At 36.2% G+C, this 24,871-nt stretch overlaps 1 protein-coding gene across 7 annotated transcripts in view; it reads right to left on the bottom strand.

Moving 5' to 3' along the window:
• The window catches only part of SENP6 (SUMO specific peptidase 6), a 115,065-nt gene that overhangs the window by 30,551 nt on the left and 59,643 nt on the right, over positions 1-24,871 (bottom strand). For 4 of the 7 annotated variants that reach the window (XM_004044309.5, XM_019029736.4, XM_004044308.5 and 1 more), the window contains 8 exons: positions 21,811-22,108; positions 18,487-18,716; positions 14,701-14,868; positions 9,956-9,989; positions 9,371-9,565; positions 8,164-8,390; positions 6,722-6,831; positions 6,487-6,603 (listed from right to left, as the gene is read on the bottom strand). In XM_004044309.5, coding sequence (XP_004044357.2) covers positions 6,487-6,603; positions 6,722-6,831; positions 8,164-8,390; positions 9,371-9,565; positions 9,956-9,989; positions 14,701-14,868; positions 18,487-18,716; positions 21,811-22,108 — 1,379 coding nt within the window. The remainder of the gene's footprint in view (positions 1-6,486; positions 6,604-6,721; positions 6,832-8,163; positions 8,391-9,370; positions 9,566-9,955; positions 9,990-14,700; positions 14,869-18,486; positions 18,717-21,810; positions 22,109-24,871) is intronic. The other 3 variants (XM_055390791.2, XM_055390792.2, XM_055390793.2) reach the window with 1 other exon arrangement.

Genomic DNA, 24,871 nt, shown 5'->3' with positions numbered 1-24,871 from the left:
TTCAAAAAAAATCAATGAATCCAGGAGCTGGTTTTTTGAAAAGATCAACAAAATTGATAGACTGCTAGCAAGACTAATAAAGAAGAAAAGAGAGAAGAATCAAATAGATGCAATAAAAAATGATAAAGGGGATATCACCACTGATCCCACAGAAGTACAAACTACCATCAGAGAATAAACACCTCTATGCAAATAATCTAGAAAATCTAGAAAAAATGGATAAATTCCTGGACACATACACCCTCCCAAGACTAAACCAGGAAGAAGTTGAATCTCTAAATAGACCAGTAACAGGCTCTGAAATTGAGGCAATAATTAATAGCCTACCAACCAAAAAAAGTCCAGGACCAGATGGATTCACAGCCTAATTCTACCAGAGGTACAAGGAGGAGCTGGTATCATTCCTTCTGAAACTATTTCAATCAACAGAAAAAGAGGAAATCCTCCCTAACTCATTTTATGAGGCCAGCATCATCCTGATACCAAAGCCTGGGAGACACACAACAAAAAAAGAGAATTTCAGATCAATATCCCTGATGAACATTGATGTGAAAATCCTCAATAAAACACTGGCAAACCAAGTCCAGCAGCACATCAAAAAGCTTATCCACCATGATCAAGTGGGCTTCATCCCTGGGATGCAAGGCTGGTTCAACATATGCAAATCAATAAACGTAATCCATCATATAAACAGAACCAATGACAAAAACCACATGATTATCTCAATAGATGCAGAAAAGGCCTTTGACAAAATTCAACAGCCCTTCATGCTAAAAACTCTCAATAAACTAGGTATTGATGGAAAATATCTCAAAATAATAAGAGCTATTTATGACAAACCCACAGCCTATATCATACTGAATGGGCAAAAACTGGAAGCATTCCGTTTGAAAACCAGCACAAGACAAGGATGCCCTCTCTCACCACTCCTATTCAACACAGTGTTGGAAGTTCTGGCTAGGGCAATCAGACAAGAGAAAGAAATAAAGCGTATTCAATTAGGAAATGGGGAAGTCAAATTGTCCCTGTTTGCAGATGACATGATTGTGTATTTAGAAAACCCCATCATCTCAGCCCAAAATCTCCTTATGCTGATAAGCAACTTTAGCAAAGTCTCAGGATACAAAATCAATGTGCAAAAATCAAGCATTCCTATACACCATTAACAGATAAACAGAGAGCCAAATCATGAGTGAACTCCCATTCACAGTTGCTACAAAGAGAATAAAATACCTAGGAATCCAACTTACAAGGGATGTGAAGGACCTCTTCAAGGACAATTACAAACCACTGCTCAACGAAATAAAAGAGGACACAAACAAATGGAAGAATATTCCATTCTCATGGATAGGAAGAATCAATATCGTGAAAATGGCCATACTGCCCAAAGTAATGTATAGATTCAATGTCATCCCCATCAAGCTACCAGTGACTTTCTTCACAGAATTAGAAAAAACTACTTTAAAGTTCATATGGAACCAAAAAAGAGCCCGCACTGCCAAGACAATCCTAAGCAAAAACAACAAAGCTAGAGGCATCACGCTACCTGACTTCAAACTATACTACAAAGCTACAGTAACCAAATCCAGCATGGTACTGGTACCAAAACAGAGATATAGACCAATGGAACAGAAAAGAGGCCTGAGAAATAATACCACACATCTACAACCATCTGATCTTTGACAAACCTGACAAAAACAAGAAATGGGGAAAGGATTCCCTATTTAATAAATGGTGCTGGGAAACCTGGCTAGCCATATGTAGAAAGCTGAAACTGGATCCCTTCCTTACACCTTATACAAAAACTAATTCAAGATGGATTAAAGACTTAAATGTTAGACCTAAAACCATAAAAACCCTAGAAGAAAACCTAGGCAATACCATTCAGGACACAGGCATGGGCAAGGACTTCATGACTAAAACACCAAAAGCAATGGCAACAAAAGCCAAAATTGACAAATGGGATCTAATTAAACTACAGAACTTCCGCATGGCAAAAGAAACTATCATCACAAGCAACCTACAGAATGGGACAAAATTTTTGCAATCTACCCATCTGACAAAGGGCTAATATCCAGAATCTACGATGAACTCAAACAAATTTACAAGAAAAAAAACCCCATCAAAAAATGGGCAAAGGATATGAACAGACACTTCTCTAAAGAAGACATCTATACAGCGAACAGACACATGAAAAAATGCTCACCATCACTGGTCATCAGAGAAATGCAAATCAAAAACCACAATGAGATAACCATCTCACGCCAGTTAGAATGGCAATCTTTAAAAAGTCAGGAAACAACAGATGCTGGAGAGGATGTGGAGAAATAGGAATGCTTTTACACTGTTGGTGGGAGTGTAAATTAGTTCAACCATTGTGGAAGACAGTGTGGCGATTCCTCAAGGATCTAGAACTAGAATTACCATTTGACCCAGCAATCCCATTACCTGGTATATACCCAAAGGATTATAAATCATGCTGCTATAAAGACACATGCACATGTATGTTTATTGCGGCACTATTCACAATAGCAAAGACTTGCAACCAACCCAAATGTCCATCAATGATAGACTGATTAAGGAAATGTGGCACATATACACCATGGAATACTATGCAGCCATAAAAAAGGATGAGTTCATGTCCTTTGCAGGGACGTGGATGAAGCTGGAAACCATCATTCTCAGCAAACTATCACAAGGACAGAAAACCAAACACAGCATGTTCTCACTCATAGGTGGCAACTGAACAATGAGATCACTTGGATACAGGGCAGGGAACATCACACACCAGGGCCTGTTGTGGGATGGAGGGCTGGGGGAGGGATAGCATTAGGAGAAATACCTAATATAAATGATGAGTTGATGGGTACAGCAAACCAACATGGCACATGTATACCTATGTATCAAACCTGCACGTTGTGCACATGTACCATAGAACTTAAAGTATAATTAAAAAAAAAAAAAGAATATAATCCTGATGTTGAGTAGATCCTGCTGGTTGATGGTGTTGTCGAGTTCTTCTATATCCTTGTTGATTTTCTTTCTAGTTGTTCTATCAATTGTTGAGAGAGGGGTACTAACATCTCCAATTTTATTTGTGGATTTGTCTGTTTCTCCTTTCAGGTCTATCAGTTTTTGCTTCACACATTTTATAGTTCTGTTGTTTAGTACATAGGATTAGTATGTTTTCTTGGTGGATCATTCCTTTATCATTACATAACATCCTTCTTGATCCCTTTATCATTACATAACATCCTTCTTGATCCCTGGTAATTTTCTTTCCTCAGAAGTTTATTTGTCAGACTCTGCTTTCTTGTGTTTAATGTTTGTATGGTATATCTTTTCCATCCTTTTTCTTTCAACCTATTTAATATCATTACTTTGACATTCCTTGTAGACAGTTCACTGATTCCTTCCGTCTTTTCCATTCTGCTATTGAGCCCAGCCCCTGAAGTCATTATTTCAGTTTTGTATTTTGAGTTCTAAAATTTCCATTTGTTTCTTCCTGGTTTTTTATATTTTTGTTTTTTTGTAGAGATGAGGATTTTGCTATGTTGCCCAGGCTTGTCTCAAACTCCTGGCCTCAAGTGATCCTCCCACCTTGGCCTCCAAAATTGCTAGGATTACAGGCATGACCCATCCATTTGTTTCTTCTTTATATTGTTTTGAGTTTTCATTTGTTTCAAGAGTTGTCATCATGTTCATTAAAACATTTTTATGATGGATGCTGTATCAGTCCGTTCTCTCACTGCTCTGAAGAACTACCTGAAAATTAGCTGGGTGTGGTGGTGAGTGCCTGTAATCCAAGCTACTTGGAAGGCTGAGGTGGAAGGACTGCTTGAATGTAGAAGGCAAAGGCTGCCGTGGGCCAAGATCACGCCACTGCACTGTAGACTGGGTGACAGAGCAAGACTCCATCTCCAAAAAAAAAAAGAAATACCTGAGACTGGGTAATTTATAAAGAGGTTTAATTGACTCACAGATCCACAGGCTATACAGGAAGCGTAGCTGTGGAGGCCTCAGGAAACTTGGAATCATGAGGGAAGGTGAAGAGGAAGGACATACATCTTACACGGCCAGAGCAGGAGTAACAGAGAACAAAGGGAGAGGTGCTATACACTTTTATAAACAACCAGAACTTGTGAAAACTTACTCAATGTAACAAGGATAGAAAGGGGGAAATCTGCCCCCAGAATCCAATCACCTCCCACAAGGCCCCTCTTCCAACATTGGGGATTACAAATGGACATGAGATTTGGGCGGGGACACAAACCTCAACTGTATCAGATGCTTTAAAATCTTTGTCAAATAATTCTGACATTTGTGTCTTCTTGGTGTTAATGTCTATTGATATTCTTTTCTCATTCAGTTTGAGATCTTCCTGATTCCGGGTAAGGCAAATGATTTTCATTTTGAAATCTGGACATTTTGAGTATTATGGTTTTTGTTTTTGCTGGCAACTATGTAGAGCAATATAATTCTTGTGTTTTAGCAGACTTCCTCTAGCACCACACTCCAGTGGGTAGTCGGGTGTTACCTCATTATTGTGAGGTGGGACTAAAGGTACATGTTCTCTACTAGACCTCCACTGATACCAGAGAGCTCCCTGTTACTGATGGATGGGGGTGGGAGGCCTCCAATAGGCTTCCACTGATACCATCTCTAATGCAGTTCAGGGGTAACTTGTTACCCCTGGGACTGGGGTGCAAGTCCAGGCTGTATAGTTAACTTAATTACCTTGGGGTCATTGTGAACTCAAAATTATACTTAGTTAGCCCTTATCTGCCTTGATCTCTGCTATATTGTTAACACTGAGTATAATCTCCTTTAAAGCTCTCACTTCCCTTCAGTTTCTCTTCTTACTTCTTCAACAGCTTTGGAAATTATTCATGGGAGCCTTTTTATTCCCGGTCTGTCTCTTAAAATGTAATCTCCAGGATCTGTCCGTATACTCTTTTTCTCATTCTATATCCCTACCTAAGCAATTTCATTCATTCTCACAATTAAACAACATCTTACCATCTCTGTTGGTCAGAACTCAACCAAACTCTAGCACCATTTGCTCAACTGCTTATCGGCACTGTCCTTTTGTTATATCACAGACATCTAAAAGGGAACTTATCCCCTCCTCACCCAAGCCTGTTCTCCTTCTGCATTCACTGCTTTAGTGCCAACATCATTTAGCAGGTCTTGTGAGCCAGAAAACTAGGAGCTACCTGGTACCCTTTTCTCTCCTCCTTAATATCCACTTAATCAGTCCTGGAGTACTACTAATTCTATATACTAAACAATTCTACCTCATAAAATGTCTCATCATTTCAACTAAAATATCTTAAATAGGCTTCTTAAATCATCTTAATTAAATTTCCTTAAATCACCTCTCATCTAGACTTCCACGATGTCATGTCTATCAAAATGGTCTTAACAGAAATTCAATTATGATATCATTTCTCTGATCAAAACTTTGCTCTTTATAACAATGTGTGTTTTCCCACCAAACTGAGTTGCAACCACCAATAGGCTATAAAATCAATTCAGCAGATTCCAGCATCAATTTTTAAAAGTTTTGTTTTGTTTAATGAAACACAGTATAAGAAACTAGAAAATATTACAGAGAACTATGCATACTGATGCTAAGTTCTGTTTTATTTCATATACATGTCCATTTTATATCACAAACCAGTAAAAACATACAAATTGATACATGTATAAACACATTGCACATAGGTGTATACATGTGTTACGTTGGGTCATAATGTATATTGGGTCATAATGAAAGCTCTTCCAGGAAAGCTTCCTGGTCCCTCATATCTCCCAACCTCCAAAGATAATGAAGCATTCTCTCATCTGCTAGGTCTGTACCATGTTAATGCTTCTATCATTGCTTTAGTTCTGTATTTGTGCTTCCTACAAGACCATAAACTTCTAACACTGTACTAGGCATTTTTCCTACTACTTGATATGTACGATCTCATTTAATTCTCACAACTCCTGTTTTCGGGGGTGGGTGTGGGGGTAGAGTTTTGCTTTGTTGACCAGGCTGGAGTGCAGTGGCGCCACCATGGCTCAGTGCAACTTCGAACTCATGGGCTCAGGTAATCTTCCTGTCTGAGCCTCCCAAGTGGCTGGGACTATAGGTATATGCCTGGCTAATTTTTAAATTTTTTGTGGAGACAAGGTCTCACTTTGTTTCCCAGGCTGGTCCTGAACTCTTGGGCTCAAGCGATCCTCCCACCTTGACCTCCCAAAGTGTCAGGATTATAGACATAAACCATCTCCCTGGCCCAATTTTCACAACTTTTTAGATAGAATTCTCATTTTTAAAATGTGCAAAGACAGAAACAGAAAAAATAACTTCCCAAATGTCACACAGTAAGTGGCAGAGATGGAATTTAAAACTCAAAAAGCCTGACTCTGGAAAACAAAGACATAAGATATGACAGAATGTTAAAGATTTAATAAAAGATCAGTGGAAAATTAACTTACTTCAAATAAAAGTCTATAATAACATCATTTAAAAATTCTCCTTCATTTAGACAGTGCAGGTCCTCATTGGTAACAGAGATGCCTCCCTTAGCTGGAGGTGGTGGATATACTATCAACCTGTAAAAAAATTAGAAGGCAAGCAAATAAACAAATCTATATATATATACACAACTGAAATGTAATAAAACAGAGAAAGACATTTAAGATCATTGCAAATATAAAGGAATTCTCTCACTTTTCTACTGGGCCAATGAAGATGGTGTGGTTTTCTCCAGTTTCTTCTTCTTCATCAAAAAACTGAAATTCTTGTTTGCTTCTAAGTTGTATTTTAGATTCAAATGATACCTGGTAAAGGAAATTAAATTAGCAATTTACAGTCAATTAGGAAAAGTTTCAATAAAAAGGGTAAGCACAAGGCAAGAATGCTTTTCAATGCAAAGGGATTAAAAATGTGGAACTAAAAAGTATGCATGATACTTAACAATTAAAAACAAGAAACAGGCAAAACTAGGGGCCACTTTCTTATTATCTGTAGCTTCTAGATAGTGATACTCTCCCAACTTATGTAACAGTAATTTTCCAGTATCTTACTTCTCTAAGATCTCTACTATCTACATGAAATTAGATAATGCTGGTAAAATTCAAATAACCTTTCAAAAAAACCAAAGTGGTTTTTACCTCTTAGTTCAATGGCTAGGCAATCTATAAGATGTAGGGGCAGAGGCTCAGGGAACACAGTCTAATGAGTTTCAGCCCTCCATAAAGCTAAGTGAAACAGGGGTTCCTTGGAGGAAAGAACCTTCCTCTGAAGTTTGAGTCCATCCCAGTGGCATTATGCTGCTCTTTTCTTCCTCTGGCACTGTCTCCCATGCAAACTATGCAAAAGAAAGAGAACCATTTCCCTTTCTTCTTTTGTTCTTTTCTCAACCCACTTAACTATATTTACAGCTCTTCTCTGGGGAGTCCTTGCTCAACTATCACTAAGATTGCGCTGTGGATAGCCATATTTCCAAGTTTGTAGGCAGTGTGAGAGATTTGTTCCCAATAAATCAGGTCAGCAAAGCTAAGTTGCTGTAATAGGAAATAAACTTAAGAGTGTTAAAATTATGTTTGTATTATTTACCATTATACTATGTGTTTAGTAGCATTGTGGCCTTTGCTTCAGGTGGCTTCAGAGTTACCTACCTATATGAATAGTTATTTTAGTACTAGATACATGTTTTGACAATAAAGATCAAATAGCATGTATTCTTCATCTCTCAAGTTTTCAACCATATATGCCTATATTACATACAAATGTACACCACGGACCACAATTTCTTCAAACCTAAGACACCGGGTAACCAATCCATTTGAATGTAGCAGTGTGTGCATATATATGTTGGAAGTAGGGTATAAAGAAAAAAGGATGACAGAAAAAATGATGATGAAAAGTAAAGATAAGGATAGAATGTGGAGGAACCAAAAATGCTTCTGAGACCTGTATCAAGTGGTATTTGGCACCTACCCACCACTGTTTTGACACAAGGTAGTTTACAAATCACACATAAAAGCAAGTAATTCTGAAATAAAATTAAAAAGATTTAACACTGAAATGAACAGTATTAAAATAAAACATATTTCCCTTTAAAACTACCCACAATTTAAGAATATTTTTAAATTAAAAAACATAATTACAGTTTTAATTTTGTTTTCCTTTTGCCCACAACTTCCTTTGATGCTCTCTTCATAGGTTCTTGTACAGGCAACAAGTCTGCCATTAGCTTCTTCAAAGGGAATTTTCGCAAAAAAATTGGAGATGTTATTCTTTATACCAATTTCATTAATGATACTTTCAAATACCATATTTGCCTGAGGATCAAGGCCATTTTGAAAAATTAAAATTATATATTGTTCTTCTAAATCTGAAAAGAAATAAATATAACTATAAGTCCAAAAAAAAAAAAGAAGTAAATAGATACTTTTAAAAGGAGTAATTATTAATTCTTTCCAGGAGGATAATCAGAAATCCCAGTATAAAGGTCCACAACAATGTCTGACATACAGTGGATACACAACAATCACTGGAAAGACCAGTATGTGTTACATGCCAAGGTCACCTAAGTTATTGGAAGGAACCAGAATACATTACTCTAACAACAGTTCAAGAACAAATCTATTCACATATGTAACTAATTTACTTCATCTAATAAATCTAAATCTATAGTCTTAAAGATATAATAGTTAACATTTTTGTCAAACACAAATAGAAAATTGCCATGTGAACTGGTAGTATCTTAAGAGAATCTAACTGTAAAACAGCTTTTCACTAATGTGCCAACTCTTGCAGATTTAGTGGTAGCTAACATTTTTTCATAATTAAGCTGAAGCAGCAATTACTGCTGAAATGTGTATATCTTCTAAGCAGTCAAGCCATGCTTTAAGTGTTGAAGGTGAAGGAAAAAAACCTGGAGAACCACATCTATGTATTATAAAGACTTAAGGCCCATTTTAGGAACTTAACAACTTCCTATTCAGGCCAAGTTTCAAGATTTCCAGATTTATATGGCTGATTTACATTTAATATTCCTATCAGTTAAAAAATTTTATTTTACTCAGATTACAGTGTTAGTTAAGAGTGCAGATCTTTTGGGTTTTAATCCACTTAGAAACTTTGTAAATGAGTAAGTCTGGGTTTTATCTTCAGCCCTTCCACTTTCTGTGAGTTTTTCCTCATCTGTAAAATGGAGAAAGTAATATCTATTTCACAAGGTGGCTGTGACAATTGTAGATAATATACATCTAAGGCATCTGTCAAAGAGCACTCACATTTTGCTATTCAACAGATATTGTAAATACAGTATCTATTATAATTATCTATTATAATCTGTTTTACACAACTTACTTGTTAATTTATTTACTCCTTTACAATCATTCCAAACTTTATCCTCCTTATTCATTTGCAGTTGGATGCTCAGCTTTTGATAAACTGCTGGAATTGCTTGAAGAAACACTACAGGTAATTTTCGGACATTACACCATTCACATTTAGTTAGATCAGAGGTATTTAAAATAATCTCTACAGGATCATGGTCTGGTTCTGGAGGAAAACAAATGAAATGGAAAAATAATTCTTAAGACGGTAATATCATGAATGGGGGAAATAGTGAGGAAATACAAGTTTAAGTAAATGTAAGCACACATTTATTATGCTCTATAAATCATTACTCTTGCGGGTAATAAAAAAAATCTTTGTAACTGCCTTAAAGAAACTTTTTTATTTTTTCCAAATGAAAAGGGGTTTCTAAAAGTTAGGTTCTGTGATATTTCTGAATGAAATTACACCAAGATATATGCCCTTTGATAAGAAGATATATGTAACAACTAACCATCTTAATAAATTCTATGAATATTATTTAATCTTTTATTCCTGTAAAGTGCTTTGGTGTAAAGAAAGCTTTGGTAAGTAAAAAGACATAAGATAGCTTACCGTCTAGCTGTATCTTGATAAAATCTAAACAAAACTAAAAAAAAAGATGAATTAGTATTGCTCTAGACTTACAAAGAAAGGCAGGCTTCACTTTTTTATTCGAATACTTAGAATGTTTCTTATATTACTCGTTTATCTCTTAAAATCCCACAGAGAAGTTGGTATAACATTATAATGAACACCTAAACATTGCTTACCTAAACCCACTAACTGTTAAACTGTTAACATTCTTGCCACATCCCTTCCATCAGTCTTTCTTTCCTTTTTTTTTTTTTTTTTTTAACTTTTATTTTAGGTTCAGGGGTACATGTGCAGGTTTGTTATATAGGTAAATTGCATGTCATGGGGGTTTGACTTTCACTCAATGGTTTCCCATCATTGAAGGTCCTTGCCTGAATTACTTATTACTGGTGGTTACAACATGGTATTTTCTAACTAATTATTTCAATGTGGAAAAGACACATTAAGCCTATTATAGCCTGAATTAATTATTTCACAGAAGAGACATTCAAAAAAGGAGGCAAGTATTTTGAAATGTATTAAAAAACAAGATAAATGAATATATACAGGGATGAATAGATATATGGAAAGCAAATACAATAAAATGCTAATAGTAAAATTTAGCTGGGAGTTATATAAATGTTCACTGCAAAATTCTTTCAACTTTTCAGTGTGAAGATTTTTATAATATAAAGAGAAAGCAAATATAAAATAAATTTAGCAATTACTACAATAATTAATTGCAAAGTCTAGAATGTCACTAAACATACTTTCTAAAGATTGCATCTGAAAGGAATGTGTTAACTGGTTTATCTGGGAAGTAACAAATTATTTGGGGACATTAAGCATGGGTACTGGCAGGGAATGGTGGCTTTTAACTGTTATCCCAGCATTTTGGGAGGATCGCTTGAGCCCAAGAGTTTAAGACCAGCATGGCCAACATGGTGAAACCCCATCTCTACTGAAAGTATAAAAAATTAGCCAGGCGTGGTAATGCATGCCTGTAATCCCAGCTACTCAGGAGGCTGAGGCAGGAGAATCGCTTGAACCCAGGAGGCAGAGGTTGCAATGAGCCGAGATTGTGCCACTGCACTCCAGCCTGGGCAAAAATAGTGAGACACCATCTCAAAAAAAGAAAAACTTACCTAGGTATAGATAGCATGTACCTATAGTCCCAACTACTCTGGGGCCTGAGGTGGAAGGATTGCTTGTGCCTAGGAGTTCAAGGTTACAGTTAGCTATGACTGCAGCACTGAACTCCAGCCTGAGCAACGAAGAGAGACCTCATCATTTAAAAAAAAAAAAAAAAAAAAAAAAAAAAGAGTAGCTTGCAAAACATTCTAGCATACATGGATGTTGACATTATATGTTTTGGAAAAATGTTAGCTGATGCAAAAAGTGTCAATAATGATGACATAAAGCATTCACTCATTCATTTATTTGAGAATGAGTCTCGCTCTGTCACCCGAGCTGGAAGGCAGTGGCACAATCTTGGCTCACTGCAACCTCCACCTCCCGGGTTCAAGTGATTCTTCTGCCTCAGCCTCCCTAGTAGCTGGGGTTACGGGTGCATGCCACCACACCCCACTAATTTTTGTAGTCTTAGTAGAGATGGGGTTTTACCATGTTGACCAGGCTGGTCTGAAATTCCTGACTTCAAGTGATCCCCCTGCCTCAGCCTCCCAAAGTGCTGGGATTACAGCCACCACACCTGGCTGACATAAAGCATTTAAATAAAATTGTTGCATAAGATAAAGGAATTGAAGGAAGTGATATCTAAGTATTTGTCATTTAGAAATATCTAAGTAAGTCACACATTAATATTATAAGTAGACACTGGGCTGGGCGTGGTGGCTCACACCTGTAATCCCAGCACTTTGGGAGGCCAAGGCGGGTGGATCACCTGAGGTCAGGAGTTTGAGACCAGCCTGGCCAAGATGATGTAACACCATCTCTACTAAAAATACAAAAATTAGCCAGGCATGGTGGCAGGCACCTGTAATCTCAGCTACTCAAGAGGCTGAGGTAGGAGAATTGCTGGAACCCGTGAGGTGGAAGCTGCAGCGAGCCGAGATTGCGCCACGGCACTCCAGCCTGGGCTGACAACAGTGAGACTCAGTCTCAAAAAAAAAAAAAAAAAAAAAAAAAAAAGTAGACATTGGTCTATTTCATCTACATTGTGAAAGTTTCTAAATTTAAACTGAATGAAAACCTTGGTTTTATATCTTCTCATTTGAAAAATGAATTTGTGCATATGTGGTATTCCTAATAATATATGCCATTTTACTTCTTTAAAAAAGCACTTGCTTTTAAATAAAATGGACGCTTCTAAATAATGCCAATTGGCCGGGTGCAGTGGCTCACACTTATAATCCCAGCACTTTGGGAGGCCGAGATGGGCGGATCACAAGGTCAAGAGATCGAGACCATCCTGGCTAACACAGTGAAACCGCGTCTCTACTAAAAATACAAAAAATTAGCTGGACGTGGTGGCCGGTGCCTGCAGTCCCAGCTACTCGGGAGGCTGAGGCAGGAGAATGGCATGAACCCAGGAGGCGGAGCTTGCAGTGAGGGCCACTGCACTCCAGCCTGAGCAACAGAGTGAGACTCTGTCTCAAAAAAATAAATAAATAAATACATAAAAATAATAATGCCAATTAATCACTGAGCAAATTAAAATGATTAAATTATCTAATAATAAGCAAGTGTAGAATTTTATAAAACATTAAATATAGTAAAACATTTAAAACCTGTTTCTCAGATTAATCATAACTTGGCAGATAAATCATTTTACTACAAAACATAAGGAAGTTATGTTCAAGAAGAAAATATCAAATCTTCTTTTTATTTACGCCATCTGAAGAAGATACAGATCCACTAATTATTCCTCAATGAAGAATGCCCTTTGCTAAAAATCTCATGCTACAAGTAAGGTTAATACCACACTGCAAATTTCTACATTATATTTTTTGGCTGGAATATTTCATTTAGCATTATAATTTTTTAAACTGACACATTTTATGTTACATATACTGCCTTTTATTTTTTTAACTAAATTTACAAAGTTTTTCTTCACTGTAGCAAATATAACCTATTAGAAAAAATTCATCCAAATTTTAATGTAGTTCTTCATAAACAGCTTTAAGACTAAATATGCAACTTTCTAATTAAATGTCTAAATCACCAGCAAAACCTTACTCATCATCACACTGAAGAGTTATAAATAACAGCATTAATGTGGGAGAAAGGCGTAAAAGTTACAGGGCACTCCTGAACATTTTTGAGGTGCAAAGTGACACACAGTGACATTTTTGTTAATTGACAGAAACCAGGAAAGACAGTCTGCAGTATAAGGGCTGTAACAAAACACAAATTTCATAAATCCCTAAAAACACTGACATATGTTACAATATTATTGGGCAATAAAGGGTAGACAATTTATATATAATTTGCTTCGAATCTCCAGGGTACTTCTGAAACTTTAGTTTTTAAATTGTGAGAAGCTTAGGGTTTTTGATGGAAAAGAAAAATTTGCCGGATTCTCATAGAGCTGTGCCCTGCTAAGAAATCAGGTTCACATTTCATTTTCTCCTATAAACAATTTTTTTCTTTTGATCATATTATATCCTAGAACCATGAACCTTTACCAGAAAAGAAACAGTTATTATTCATTACATTAAATAATAAAATACCTTACAACTTTCCTGCTGTGATATAATTCTCTCTTTTTTTCTGTTTTTTGAGACAGAGTCTTGATCTGTCATCCAGGCTGGAGTGCAGTGGCGCCGTCTCGGCTCACTGCAACCTCTGCCTCCCAGGTTCAAGCAATTCTCCTGCCTCAGCCTCCCGAGCAGCTGGGACTACAGGCACACGCCACTGCCCCCGGCTAATTTTTCTATTTTTAGTAGAGATGGGGTTTTAGCATATTAGCCAGGCTGGTCTCAAACTCCTGACCTCGTGATCCAGCCGCCTTGGCCTCCCAAAGTGCTGGGATTACAGGCGTGAGACACCGCGCCCGGCAATAAGTTATCTTAAAGACAAGTGCTTTATGTAAAAAGGACAATCTCAGTTTGAAAGAAGAGATGGAAACAAATAGGGACATCAAGTTAAGGCATTATAAAATAAAGGCTTACAGAACACATACAGTGCTTTACAATTAATCTAGCAACAATGTTTAGAATACATTAGAGAAAAAAATAATGACTAAGAAGGCTAGTTAAGGAGATTATATTAAAATTTCAAATAGAAAATAAAAACTTGGATTGGTGGCAGAATATTAAGTACACAGGTATGATGGGTAAGATAAAGTACACAAAGTCCTTTGGGCAGCCATTATAGTATAATAATCTATTTCTAGGAGTCTTGATGCTATAATACATTTTCCAGCAAACCCCAAAACTTCTGGAATCTTCATTCACTCACTACAGTTCTTTAATATATTCTTTTCATGCACTTAGCTGGCATGATACTAAAACTAACATATTGGAAGGTTTTCTAACTCATTGAAAGTTTCATGCACGAAGCTGGCATGATAATAAACAATAACATATTGGAAAGTTTTCTAACTCATTTTAATGGTGAGGAGCTACTATTTATATACTCTTAAAGCAATGTGAAATCTTGAACTAACTTTGATATTCTATTAAATATTTTAACTTATAAATTTTAAATATTATATATTAGCTTTAGCAACGGAATTTTTAATGTTATAATTGGTATAGTAAAGAGCTTAAGAATGTACTTACAATTACAGGCTCTATTAACAGCCGGAAGAGTGTTCCTACTCGTATACTTCGACAGTTTAAAATGACACTGTCAAAGGAACTTTGGCAGCTTAAAGCTAAAGCATCTGGAGGTTCTTGAGAAAACACTTTACGACGTTTCAGAGGTGTGTTGATAATAGAATTGCCAAACTAAAAAGGAAAAGAAAATGTTCACTTAATAATTTACTAAAATAAGGCTGCAAGCTAAGTATAAACATATGCAAAGACCCAATATAAGAAATGTAAATATCACAACATAAAATGGATTTCCCTTCAACAGTGTTAGATAAAATTAAAATTCATGGTTTTTATATAACAGTAAATCCTTGTATCTTATTTAGCTATACTTTGGTTGTTATTTAAATTTGAGTAATAGTATGGCAGTCAGGAATAGTACTCTGGGAATCAGACTGCCTGGATTCAAACAGCCACACCACCTTTTAAAGATGTGATCTTGGCCGGGGGCAGTGGCTCACACCTGTACTCCCAGCACTTTAGGAGGCCGAGATGGGCGGATCATCTGAGGTCAGGAGTTCAAGACTAGCCTGCCCAACACAGTGAAACCTTGTCTCTACTAAAAGTACAAAAAATTAGCCGGGTGTGGTGGCAGGTGCCTGTAATCCCAGCTACTCAGGAGGCTGAGGCAGGAGAACTGCTTAAACCTGGGAGGTGGACGTTGCAGTGAGCTGAGAACGCACCACTGCACTCCAGCCTGGGCAACAAGATCGAAATTCCTTCTTAAAAAAAAAAATCTGATCTTGTAAAACTTAATAGCTTATGTAAGTTTTGGTTCCCTAAACTCTAAAATATGCAGAGTAAGAGTACCCACTCAACTGAGTTAATGCATAAAAAGCAGTTTAGCAGATTGCTTCATGCACAGTAAAATGCTGCTAGTTATAGTGGCAGTGATACTTGAATTAAATCAGTAATTCTTTAGAAAGCAAGCAATTTAGGAGACTTGTTATTTGCATTACAAAATAACCCTTCCTTATATATTTACATATTTTAAACTATTTTCATCTGTTAAATTATGATTCCAGTCACTTCCAAATAGAAATTTATCATAAACACTTCATATAGGTATGTAATTTTAATTACAAGTAATTATATTAGTATCTTTATTATCATCACAAGAATAAAACAATATCTTGACAGAAAATAAGGGAAAAGAATGTCCACCATTCCCATTATCCTTCTAAAGGTATTTCTACCATCTATGTCACAGGAAAAAAAAATGTATTTTAAACAAAATATGATCATATATATGATATAAAATCATATATATATGATTTTGTAAACTGCTTTTTCAGGCTTATTAACAGATTTATCATTAATATTTTCCATTATTATTATTTTTTGAGATGGAGTCTCGCTCTGTCGCACAGGCTGGAGTGCAGTGGCATGATCTCAGCTCACCGCAACCTCCACCTCCCTAGGGTGTTCAAGCAATTCTCCTGCGTCAGCCTCCCAAGTAGCTGGGATTATAGGCACACACCACCACGCATGGCTAATTTTTTTGTATTTTTAGTAGAGACAGAGTTTCACCATGTTGGCCAGACTGGTCTTGAACTCCTGACCTCAGGCAATCTGCCCACCTCAGTCTCCGAAAGTGCTGGGATTACAGGTGTGAGCCACGGCATCCGGCCTATTTTCCCTTATTATTAAAGAAACCTGTTAGAGAGGTTTAAAAGTGTTTTGTTTTTAGCTGTAGAGTTATATCTTCAAATGAGAGGTTATTTAGCTCACTAATAAAACAGGAAAGAGCTGCTCCAGCTGAATCTACAATAAAGGATTTAGTCTAGAATTTGAATGGTCCACACCCTCCATGGAGCATCATCAAAGACAGTACACACTGAGGCACCCTTATGATTCAGTGTGCCAGTCTGAAAACCGCTCATCTAAAAATTCCATTACATGGAAATTCATCATTAATTTAACTGAACTCATATGCTGGACATCTAAGTTCTTTCCAATCTCTTGCGATAGCAAACTATTCTTCAAACAGCATTTTTGCAGTCCAGCCAGTTGTGGTACACATTTAGAATTACTGCCAAACTGCCCTCAACAGTTACACCAACTTATACACTCAACATTCCACTTCTCCAAACACTGATCAAGATTGAGACAATATCACAGTTTTAAAATTTTCAGCAATCTGAAGTTCACAAAAGGTATTTTAATTTCATTTTCACTACTTTGATTACTATGTTTTTTTGAATTCTATTCATTTCCTTTCCTTATTTCCCTATGGTTTGCCTCTATTTCTTGATTTTTTAAACATTAAAAATATATAAAGGACCACTTTACACTTTGTCACATAGCTTACTATTTTTTCATTTGCATCTACCTATCAAATTGTGTTTAGAGTGTTTTGCTACACTGTTCTACTTTTCATTTAATCAAATATATTCATCTTTTCATTTACTATTTTTGCTTGTGCTACCATGTGGGAACGGCATTCTGTAAGATTATATAAAAATATTAATCCAGCCGGGTGCAGCGGCTTGCACCTGTAATGCCAGCCTGGGTGACAGAGCAAGATCCCCCCCTTTAAATAAGTAAGTAAATAAATAAATCCATATATTTTTCTATTATCCTTATGATTGCTTTTGTTGTTTTTCATTTTTTAAGGTTCCCATCTTAATAACCAAGTATATATGTTCCCATATTTGTATCTGTACTCCTATGAACACTGACATGTATAAACACATACATATAGAATTTAACATACAAGTTTATTATTTTATAAAAATTCATACTAAAGTAATATACACATATTTCCTTATTTTGGTATTCTCACATAACGTACCATGCAGAAATCCTAAAAGTCACTGATATAAGTTCTAATTTTTATTTTCAATGGCTGCATCATATGGATATACCATAACTTCTTCAGCCATATCCATATTAACAGGCAATGATTTTGTTTGCCAATAATCATGTTTGCATATAAAGCCTTACCTACTGGGGAAGATGGAGTCTAAGGAATTAATTATTTGGTCAAATAGTACACATGAAAAATTTTTTAATGGTCATTTTTACATTTCTTTCCCAAAAGATCATAGTAACTTTCTTTTCCATCAGCAAATTGGGAAAGTGTCCTTTCCCTTGGATTCTTGACAACAGCACATATTGATTGATTTTTTAACAATTTTTAAAGTCCATTGAATACAGTTATATTTCATTTTCCTTAATTTGCACTTTTCATGTGGTAGTTTACTACATGAATTTTCTATTTTTGTCCATTCTTATCCTTTGTTCATTTTGTTTTTATCCTGTAATTTTTAAGAGTTCTCAGTCTATTACAGACATTAAAATATTATGTAATCTGCATTACAAATAGTTGTCCTAGATACACTGTCTACTGACATCGTTCATATTACCTTTTTCCATGTGAACTTTTTGAAATTTTTATAGTAAAATATAAAACATAATATAATGAAACATAGTATTATAGTAAAATATATCTCTGTCAAAATGACTTCTCTCCTCTGCTAGATTTTATAAGAAATTTTTGTACATACTGACATTTTAAGGTTGATACTGTGTTTTCTTGTTGAATTTTTTACACTTTAAGCCTTAAGTTTAATTGAAACTTATTTTTGTATATGGCTTAATGTTCTTCCAAATAATCTCCCATGTGGTATTTAAGCCCCACTTAATAATCCATCATTTTCTCTTGGCACTACCAAACTGCCTTCTAAAAAAAATTTACACCCCAAAATGGAGGCATTAATCTGAACAAATGTCAACAAATGTGAAAAGTACCTGGTCTTTCATTCTTGCTTTTCTTGGCAATGTAACTGTATTTAACTCAGAGTCTTCTGGAATGCTTCGTAGTTCACGCTCTACTCTGCAAGTATTTTCATTTAGCGCTGCTTCTACTTTTCCAGTGGATGGTGCAGGGGAAGAACATGCTGAATCAGCAGGCTGCGGAGATACGCTTTCTCTTCTGTTAGTTCTGTCGTTGTCATCATCATCATCACTGGACAAAATGACTAAAAGTATTTTAATAATTTATAATTTATATTAAAACTATAGTTATAATTTTATATTTCATTTCTGTCCATTAAAAATGCAAATAAATTACCAAAGTGGAAAATATCCTAAATTTGCTTTGGACCTCCTCCAGATCTAAAATTAACAAAAATGAATGAAGATACAATCCACTCTAATAAAAAGTTAAATCTGAAGAAAGCATTAAGACTTGGTATCTTTTAAAAAATATGATACAAATATAAAATTTGATTTTACAGTCCCTCACCACTCACCCAAACAGCAATATCAGCAAGTTACAAGAAGAACAGTAGGTCTATTTCAGAGTCCCAAAATATTTAAGGTGTAAAAAATAATTTGTATACAACTTGTTCACAAAATAGAATGCATTGTAAATATGTGTGTAACTCCATGTAGTCAAGTATATATATATATGATATATATTTTATATATATATGTGATATATATATTTTATATATATCACATATATATTTTATATATCATATATATAATATATATGTGATATATATATAAAATATATATATCACATATATATATAAAATATATATATATTTTGAGATGGAATCTCATTCTGTCACCCAGGCTGGAGTACAGTGGCGTGATCTTGGCTCACTGCAACCTCCGCCTCCTGGGTTCAAGTGATTCTCCTGCCTCAGCCTCCCCAGTACCTGGGATTACATGTGTGCACCACCACATCCAGCTAATTTTTGTATTTTTAGTAGAGATGGGGTTTCTCCATGTTGGCCAGGCTGGTCTCGAACTCCCAACCTCAGGTGATCCGCCTGCCTCAGCCTCCCAAAATGTTGGGATTACAGGCGTGAGCCACCGCACCTGGCTGTAGCCAAGTAATTTTATCTCACACAGGAAGCTACTAAAATCTTAACTGGTCCTTGGAAAAATCTGGACCAGTGCCTTATGTTCAATAAGTCTTGTTGAGTAAACGGACGTGAGCAAGAAAAGACACTATGATGGTAATTTGCTCTTATACCTTGTACTCATTACTGAATCATAGCAAATCTATCTCTATATCTTAATTCCACAAAGCCACTCACATTGTATTTGAGTCAAATACAAACTCCTTGCTATGGTTTATAAATTTACATAATCTGGCCCCTGCCTATTTATCCAATTTTCTCATAATATTCTGTTTTTGTCTCTTTATCCTCCAGGCACACTAGCCAGTATTTCTGTCCCTGAAACACCACAAGCTTGCTCCTGCCTGAATTCTACTTCCCTCAATATTATGCATTTTGGCACCAAGTATTAGTTTAAATATCACTTTTTTTTTTTTTTTTTCAGACGGAGTCTCACTCTGTCACCCAGGCTGGAGCGCAGTGGCGCGATCTTGGCTCACTGCAAGCTCCACCTCCTGGGTTGATGCCATTCTCCTGCCTCAGCCTCCCGAGTAGCTGGGACTACAGGCACCCACCATCACGCCCGGCTAATTTTTTATATTTTTAGTAGAGACAGGGTTTCACCGTGTTAACCAGGATGGTCTTGATCTCCTGACCTCGTGATCCGCCCGCCTCAGCCTCCCAAAGTGCTGGGATTACAGGCGTGACCCAATGCGCCCAGCCTAAATATCACTTTGATAACCCAATAAAGTAAGCACACACACAGTCAAATTAACTGATTTAAATTTTCTGTTGTTCCTTGTTGCGGATGTTCACTTGCTTATCTGTTTCTCCCTGCTACACATAAACTATAAGAGAACAGGGACAGTGTCTTGTTCACTACTATATCCCCAGGCCTGAAACAGCCTGACACAGAAAAAGGATTCAAAAGTCATGCGTTGACTTTATTAGTATTTCAAACATAAATGCTTAATTTTTACTGAGTAATGTACATGTCCCAAAGAAGTATCATCTCAGTATTTCTCTACCTGTCTTTTTAATTTTACTGTCCAGTCTCAGGAACAAATATTGAGCATGGTTTCTCTTTCAACACTGGTCTTTTATTAGCAGAAAACCTAACAGGCCAGATTAGATGATCTAAACAGATTTACATATATAGCATTTGAGAGGTGGCGTTTTGCCACTTACTGGTTATTTGGCTCAATTTCTCTTCTCTGTAGAATTAGGGACAATAAGGGTATCTATTTCACAGAATCGTTGCAAGAACAAATGGTATGTAAAATGCTTAGCACAGTACCTGACATATATAGATATATATATATATATATATATATATATACACACACAGATGTATGTGTGCACATGTATATAGATTTTTTTAAAAGGCCCATGAAGTATATTTTTAATGAAAAACTACACAAGTATATATTAAAAGGAAAGCCTAGTGTTCTGTTTACAATTATTATTATTGTTTTTTTTTTTTTTAGCAACAGGGTCTTGCTATATTGCCCTGGCTACACTTCAACTCCTGGACTCAAGCAATTCTCTCATCTCAGTCTCCTGAGTAGTTGGGACACCACTGTGCCCAATTTCTATTTTTTAGAAGAAATTATGTTCATTCTCCACAGTATACACTCTTATCTGTAGCTTGCATTATTCACTTAATTAAGGATCTTGGAAATTACACAGTTTATCAGATCTTTCACTCCTTTAGAGTATACACGCTGTATACTCTAGTCAACCAGTCCCCAATAATTTCTAATCTTTTGCTATTTATTATAAACAAGGACTGCATGCCATACACATACACACAAGAGTAAAAAGACAGGATATAGAGTTAGGAACAAATGTGGTAAGGATATTGTATGTCAAATATTTTATTGGGCTATGCATATTTTATGTTATTTTAGGCACCCCCCCACACACAAAAAAAACCACTATCAGCAGGAAATCTACCCATTTACAGATCAGAAAGATTAAATTAACCTGGCCGAAGTCAGAATGCTGGTTATAACTAGCACTTCATCTAAGACTAGGGTCAAGTTCTGTGGGGTTTTTTTTGTTTTTTTAACTATTTAAGATGGACAGGATGAGAACAAGATTAGTTTTAAGCTCACATTTATATTAAAAATATATATGGGGTTGGGGAGAGTGGTTGTAAAAATATATCTGAAAAATACTGGATTGATATAAGCAATATTAAAGGGAGTAAAATACTTACTTGGATCATTTAGGTCTGACAAACTTGTTTTCCTTTCTTTCAAGTTTGTGATTTTGGGTATTTTCGCCCCAGGTAAAATGACTTTTCCATTAGTCTGTAAATAAGTGTGTTTACTGTCATCACAATTCACAATAATATCAATTGGAACCTTTTCCACATTGTTGCCATAAAACTTCTTGGTTGTTAATCCTGTGTTTTGTGACTTCTGTCCTCCAGAATTCTGATGAATTGACGTTCTTAATAATGGTCCAGTAGACTCATTCAAAGTAATAGCTTGTCTGCAATTTCTTTGCAAATCCTTAGAAAAAAGAACACCACAACTTTGGCATTTGGTCTGATTTTCTTTTTCCTTTCCACATTTTGAATATTCACAGTGTTCATAAACTTTACGTTCCAAAAGAACAAAAGAAATAAAAGATTTTGGCATTTTACTGCATCATTAAGGAATCCCCTCAAAGTCTCAAAATTAAGTCCCTCTCTTCCCCATCATTACCATCATGGCTACCATGAGAGCCTAAATAAGTAATGTTAGTCGGGATTTAATATCAAAATGCTGGAAGAAATTTTCAAGACTATCTAGTCTAGCAGTCAGCTATATATAAAATAAATCTGTCTCCAAGAATCTGAGGATATGATCAAGCTGAGTACTGACTGGCTCCATTACTTTAGTGTCTATAATAAAGGTAAAGAGGGCATATCTAAATGAAAAGAATTCCATTGAAAAGTGCTGTTTCCTCTCATAAAATTGATATTAAAACAGAAAAAACACATTCCTACTATTAAAATCCCCAATATTAAAATATGAACGGAAGTATGTTCTGAGCTATTACCATATGCCTTCCATCAGCTAAGAAACATTTATCTTGGAACTCTGTGAGAATTACGAACAAAATGCAGATACACTACACTGAATAAGATAAAAAAAATTTTCATGATAAAAACTAGAGATTAACATTTTATTAACCTAACTCTCTAAAAACCAGAATCTCAATACTGCTCCGTTTTAGTAGAGAATACTGTAAAGTAATAAATTTTCATAAAAATTTTATGTTAAGTGTAGTTTCTTTTGGAAAACAAAAACTGACTAAACCTGGACATGGTGGCTCAGGTCTGTAAGCCCAACACGTTGGGAGGCTGACGCAGTAGGACTCTTTAGGGCCAAGAGTTCAAGACCAGCCTGGGCAACATAGCGACATCCAATCTCTCCAAACAAAAAAAATTGAAGAGAAAAAAAAACTAATTAAAATCTCATTCCCTGCTTTGGTCAGTAGAAGCGGAAGGCGTTTTACAAAATTAAATAATTCCAAATTACATATCACGTACTATCTGCAAGACTCTACCCATAAATAACCAACTGCACTTAATAAGTCTGTCTTTGAGACTATGTCATTTTTACTAAATATCCTAAAGATGTTAATCCCATTAAATTCACAGATCTTGTTTTCTTTTTCTTTTATTTATTTATTTATTTATTTTTTTGAGAAGGAGATTCACTCTTGTTGCCCAGGCTGGAGTGCAATGGCGCAATCTTGGCTCACTGCAACCTCTGCCTCCAGGGTTCAACAGATTCTCCCACCTCGGCCTCCCAAGTAGCTGGGACTACAGGTACCCACCACCATGCTCAGCTAATTTTTGTTTTTTTAGTAGAGATGGGATTTCACCATATTGGCCAGACTGGTTTCAAACTCCTGACCTCAGGTGATCCACCACCTGCCTCGGCCTGCCAAAGTGCTGGGATTACAGGCGTGAGCCACCGTGCCCGGCCCACAGATCTTGTTTTCTTACAAGTGGTACATAGTGTAGAATTTCAGAGACTATACATGGAAAGAAAAAACCACTAACCTTGTCTAGGAATTAAAGATTACATAGAGGCTGGCTACAATTCTTTATCTCCACTAAGAAGAAAGTAAGAACAATTGGCATAGGAATAGAGTAAAAGAAGGAAGACTTCTATTAAAAAACAATTATTGCTGTGTTTAATACCTAGGTGATGTGATGATCTGTGCAGCAACCACCACGGCACACGTTTACCTATGTAACAAACCTGCACATCCTGTACATGTACCTCTGAACTTTAAAAACAAACAAACAAACAAACTGAGGTTTTCAGTGGGCATGTCCAGTGGACGAAAGATGTTGTATTTAGGGAGGAGCTTTCCTCCTCCTTTACCTAGGCTAAGCAGTAGGTGATATCAGCATGGCCTGAGCCAAACTTAGGTTAGCATGGCAGGACATTATCACATAAAGAAAAACTAAGCTAACAGGTAAATACACCAGGGGTGATGGGAGTCAAGTTACTTATTTCTGGAGAAGGGAGTTACAAACATGCAACGTGGGAAAAATTAAATAAACTCAGTGTTGGACTGGAATTAGAGTTATCAGTGTGAACTTATGGATTCTAATATAGATTAAATATTAATACACACACATGTATTTCTTAGCTTTGTCCACTGAGAAGGCCAAGAAACAATAATACCCATGTGAATGAACATAACTAGTGCCCAAATATGTTCCCTCCACTTAAAGGAGAAGATATTTCCTTCTCCTTGTATGCATGGCTCCTCAGAGAAATGAATGACTCTAGGGCTGAGACAGAAATACAAAATAATGGCCGGGAGCGGTGGCTCACGCCTGTAATCCCAGCACTTTGGAAGGCTGAGGTGGGTGGATCACGTGAGGTCAGGAGTTCAAGACCAGCCTGGCCAACATGGTGAAACCCCATCTCTACTAAAAACACAAAAATAAGCCGGGTATGGTGGCAGATGCCTGTAGTCCCAGATACTCAGGAGGCTGAGACAGAAGAACTGCTTGAACCGGGAGGTGGAAGCTACAGTGAGCCGAGATCGCTCCACTCAACTCCAGCCTGGGTGACAGAGCAAGACTCCATCTCGGGGAAAAAAAAAAAAGAAATACAAGATAAGTTAAGACCATCTTCTTATACTAAAAAGCAGAGAAGTGAATGTCATGAATGTCTTCAAAGAATGATAGGGACATGTCAGAAAAAACAGAGGCCAGCTTGAAGGGACTCACATGGAATCTGGGACAATTGAAGCATCAAGGT

This window comes from Gorilla gorilla, chromosome 5 (genome assembly GCF_029281585.2).
Source record: "Gorilla gorilla gorilla isolate KB3781 chromosome 5, NHGRI_mGorGor1-v2.1_pri, whole genome shotgun sequence".
NCBI classification, from domain to species: domain Eukaryota; kingdom Metazoa; phylum Chordata; class Mammalia; order Primates; family Hominidae; genus Gorilla; species Gorilla gorilla.
This window is presented reverse-complemented; position numbering and strand designations above follow the sequence as displayed.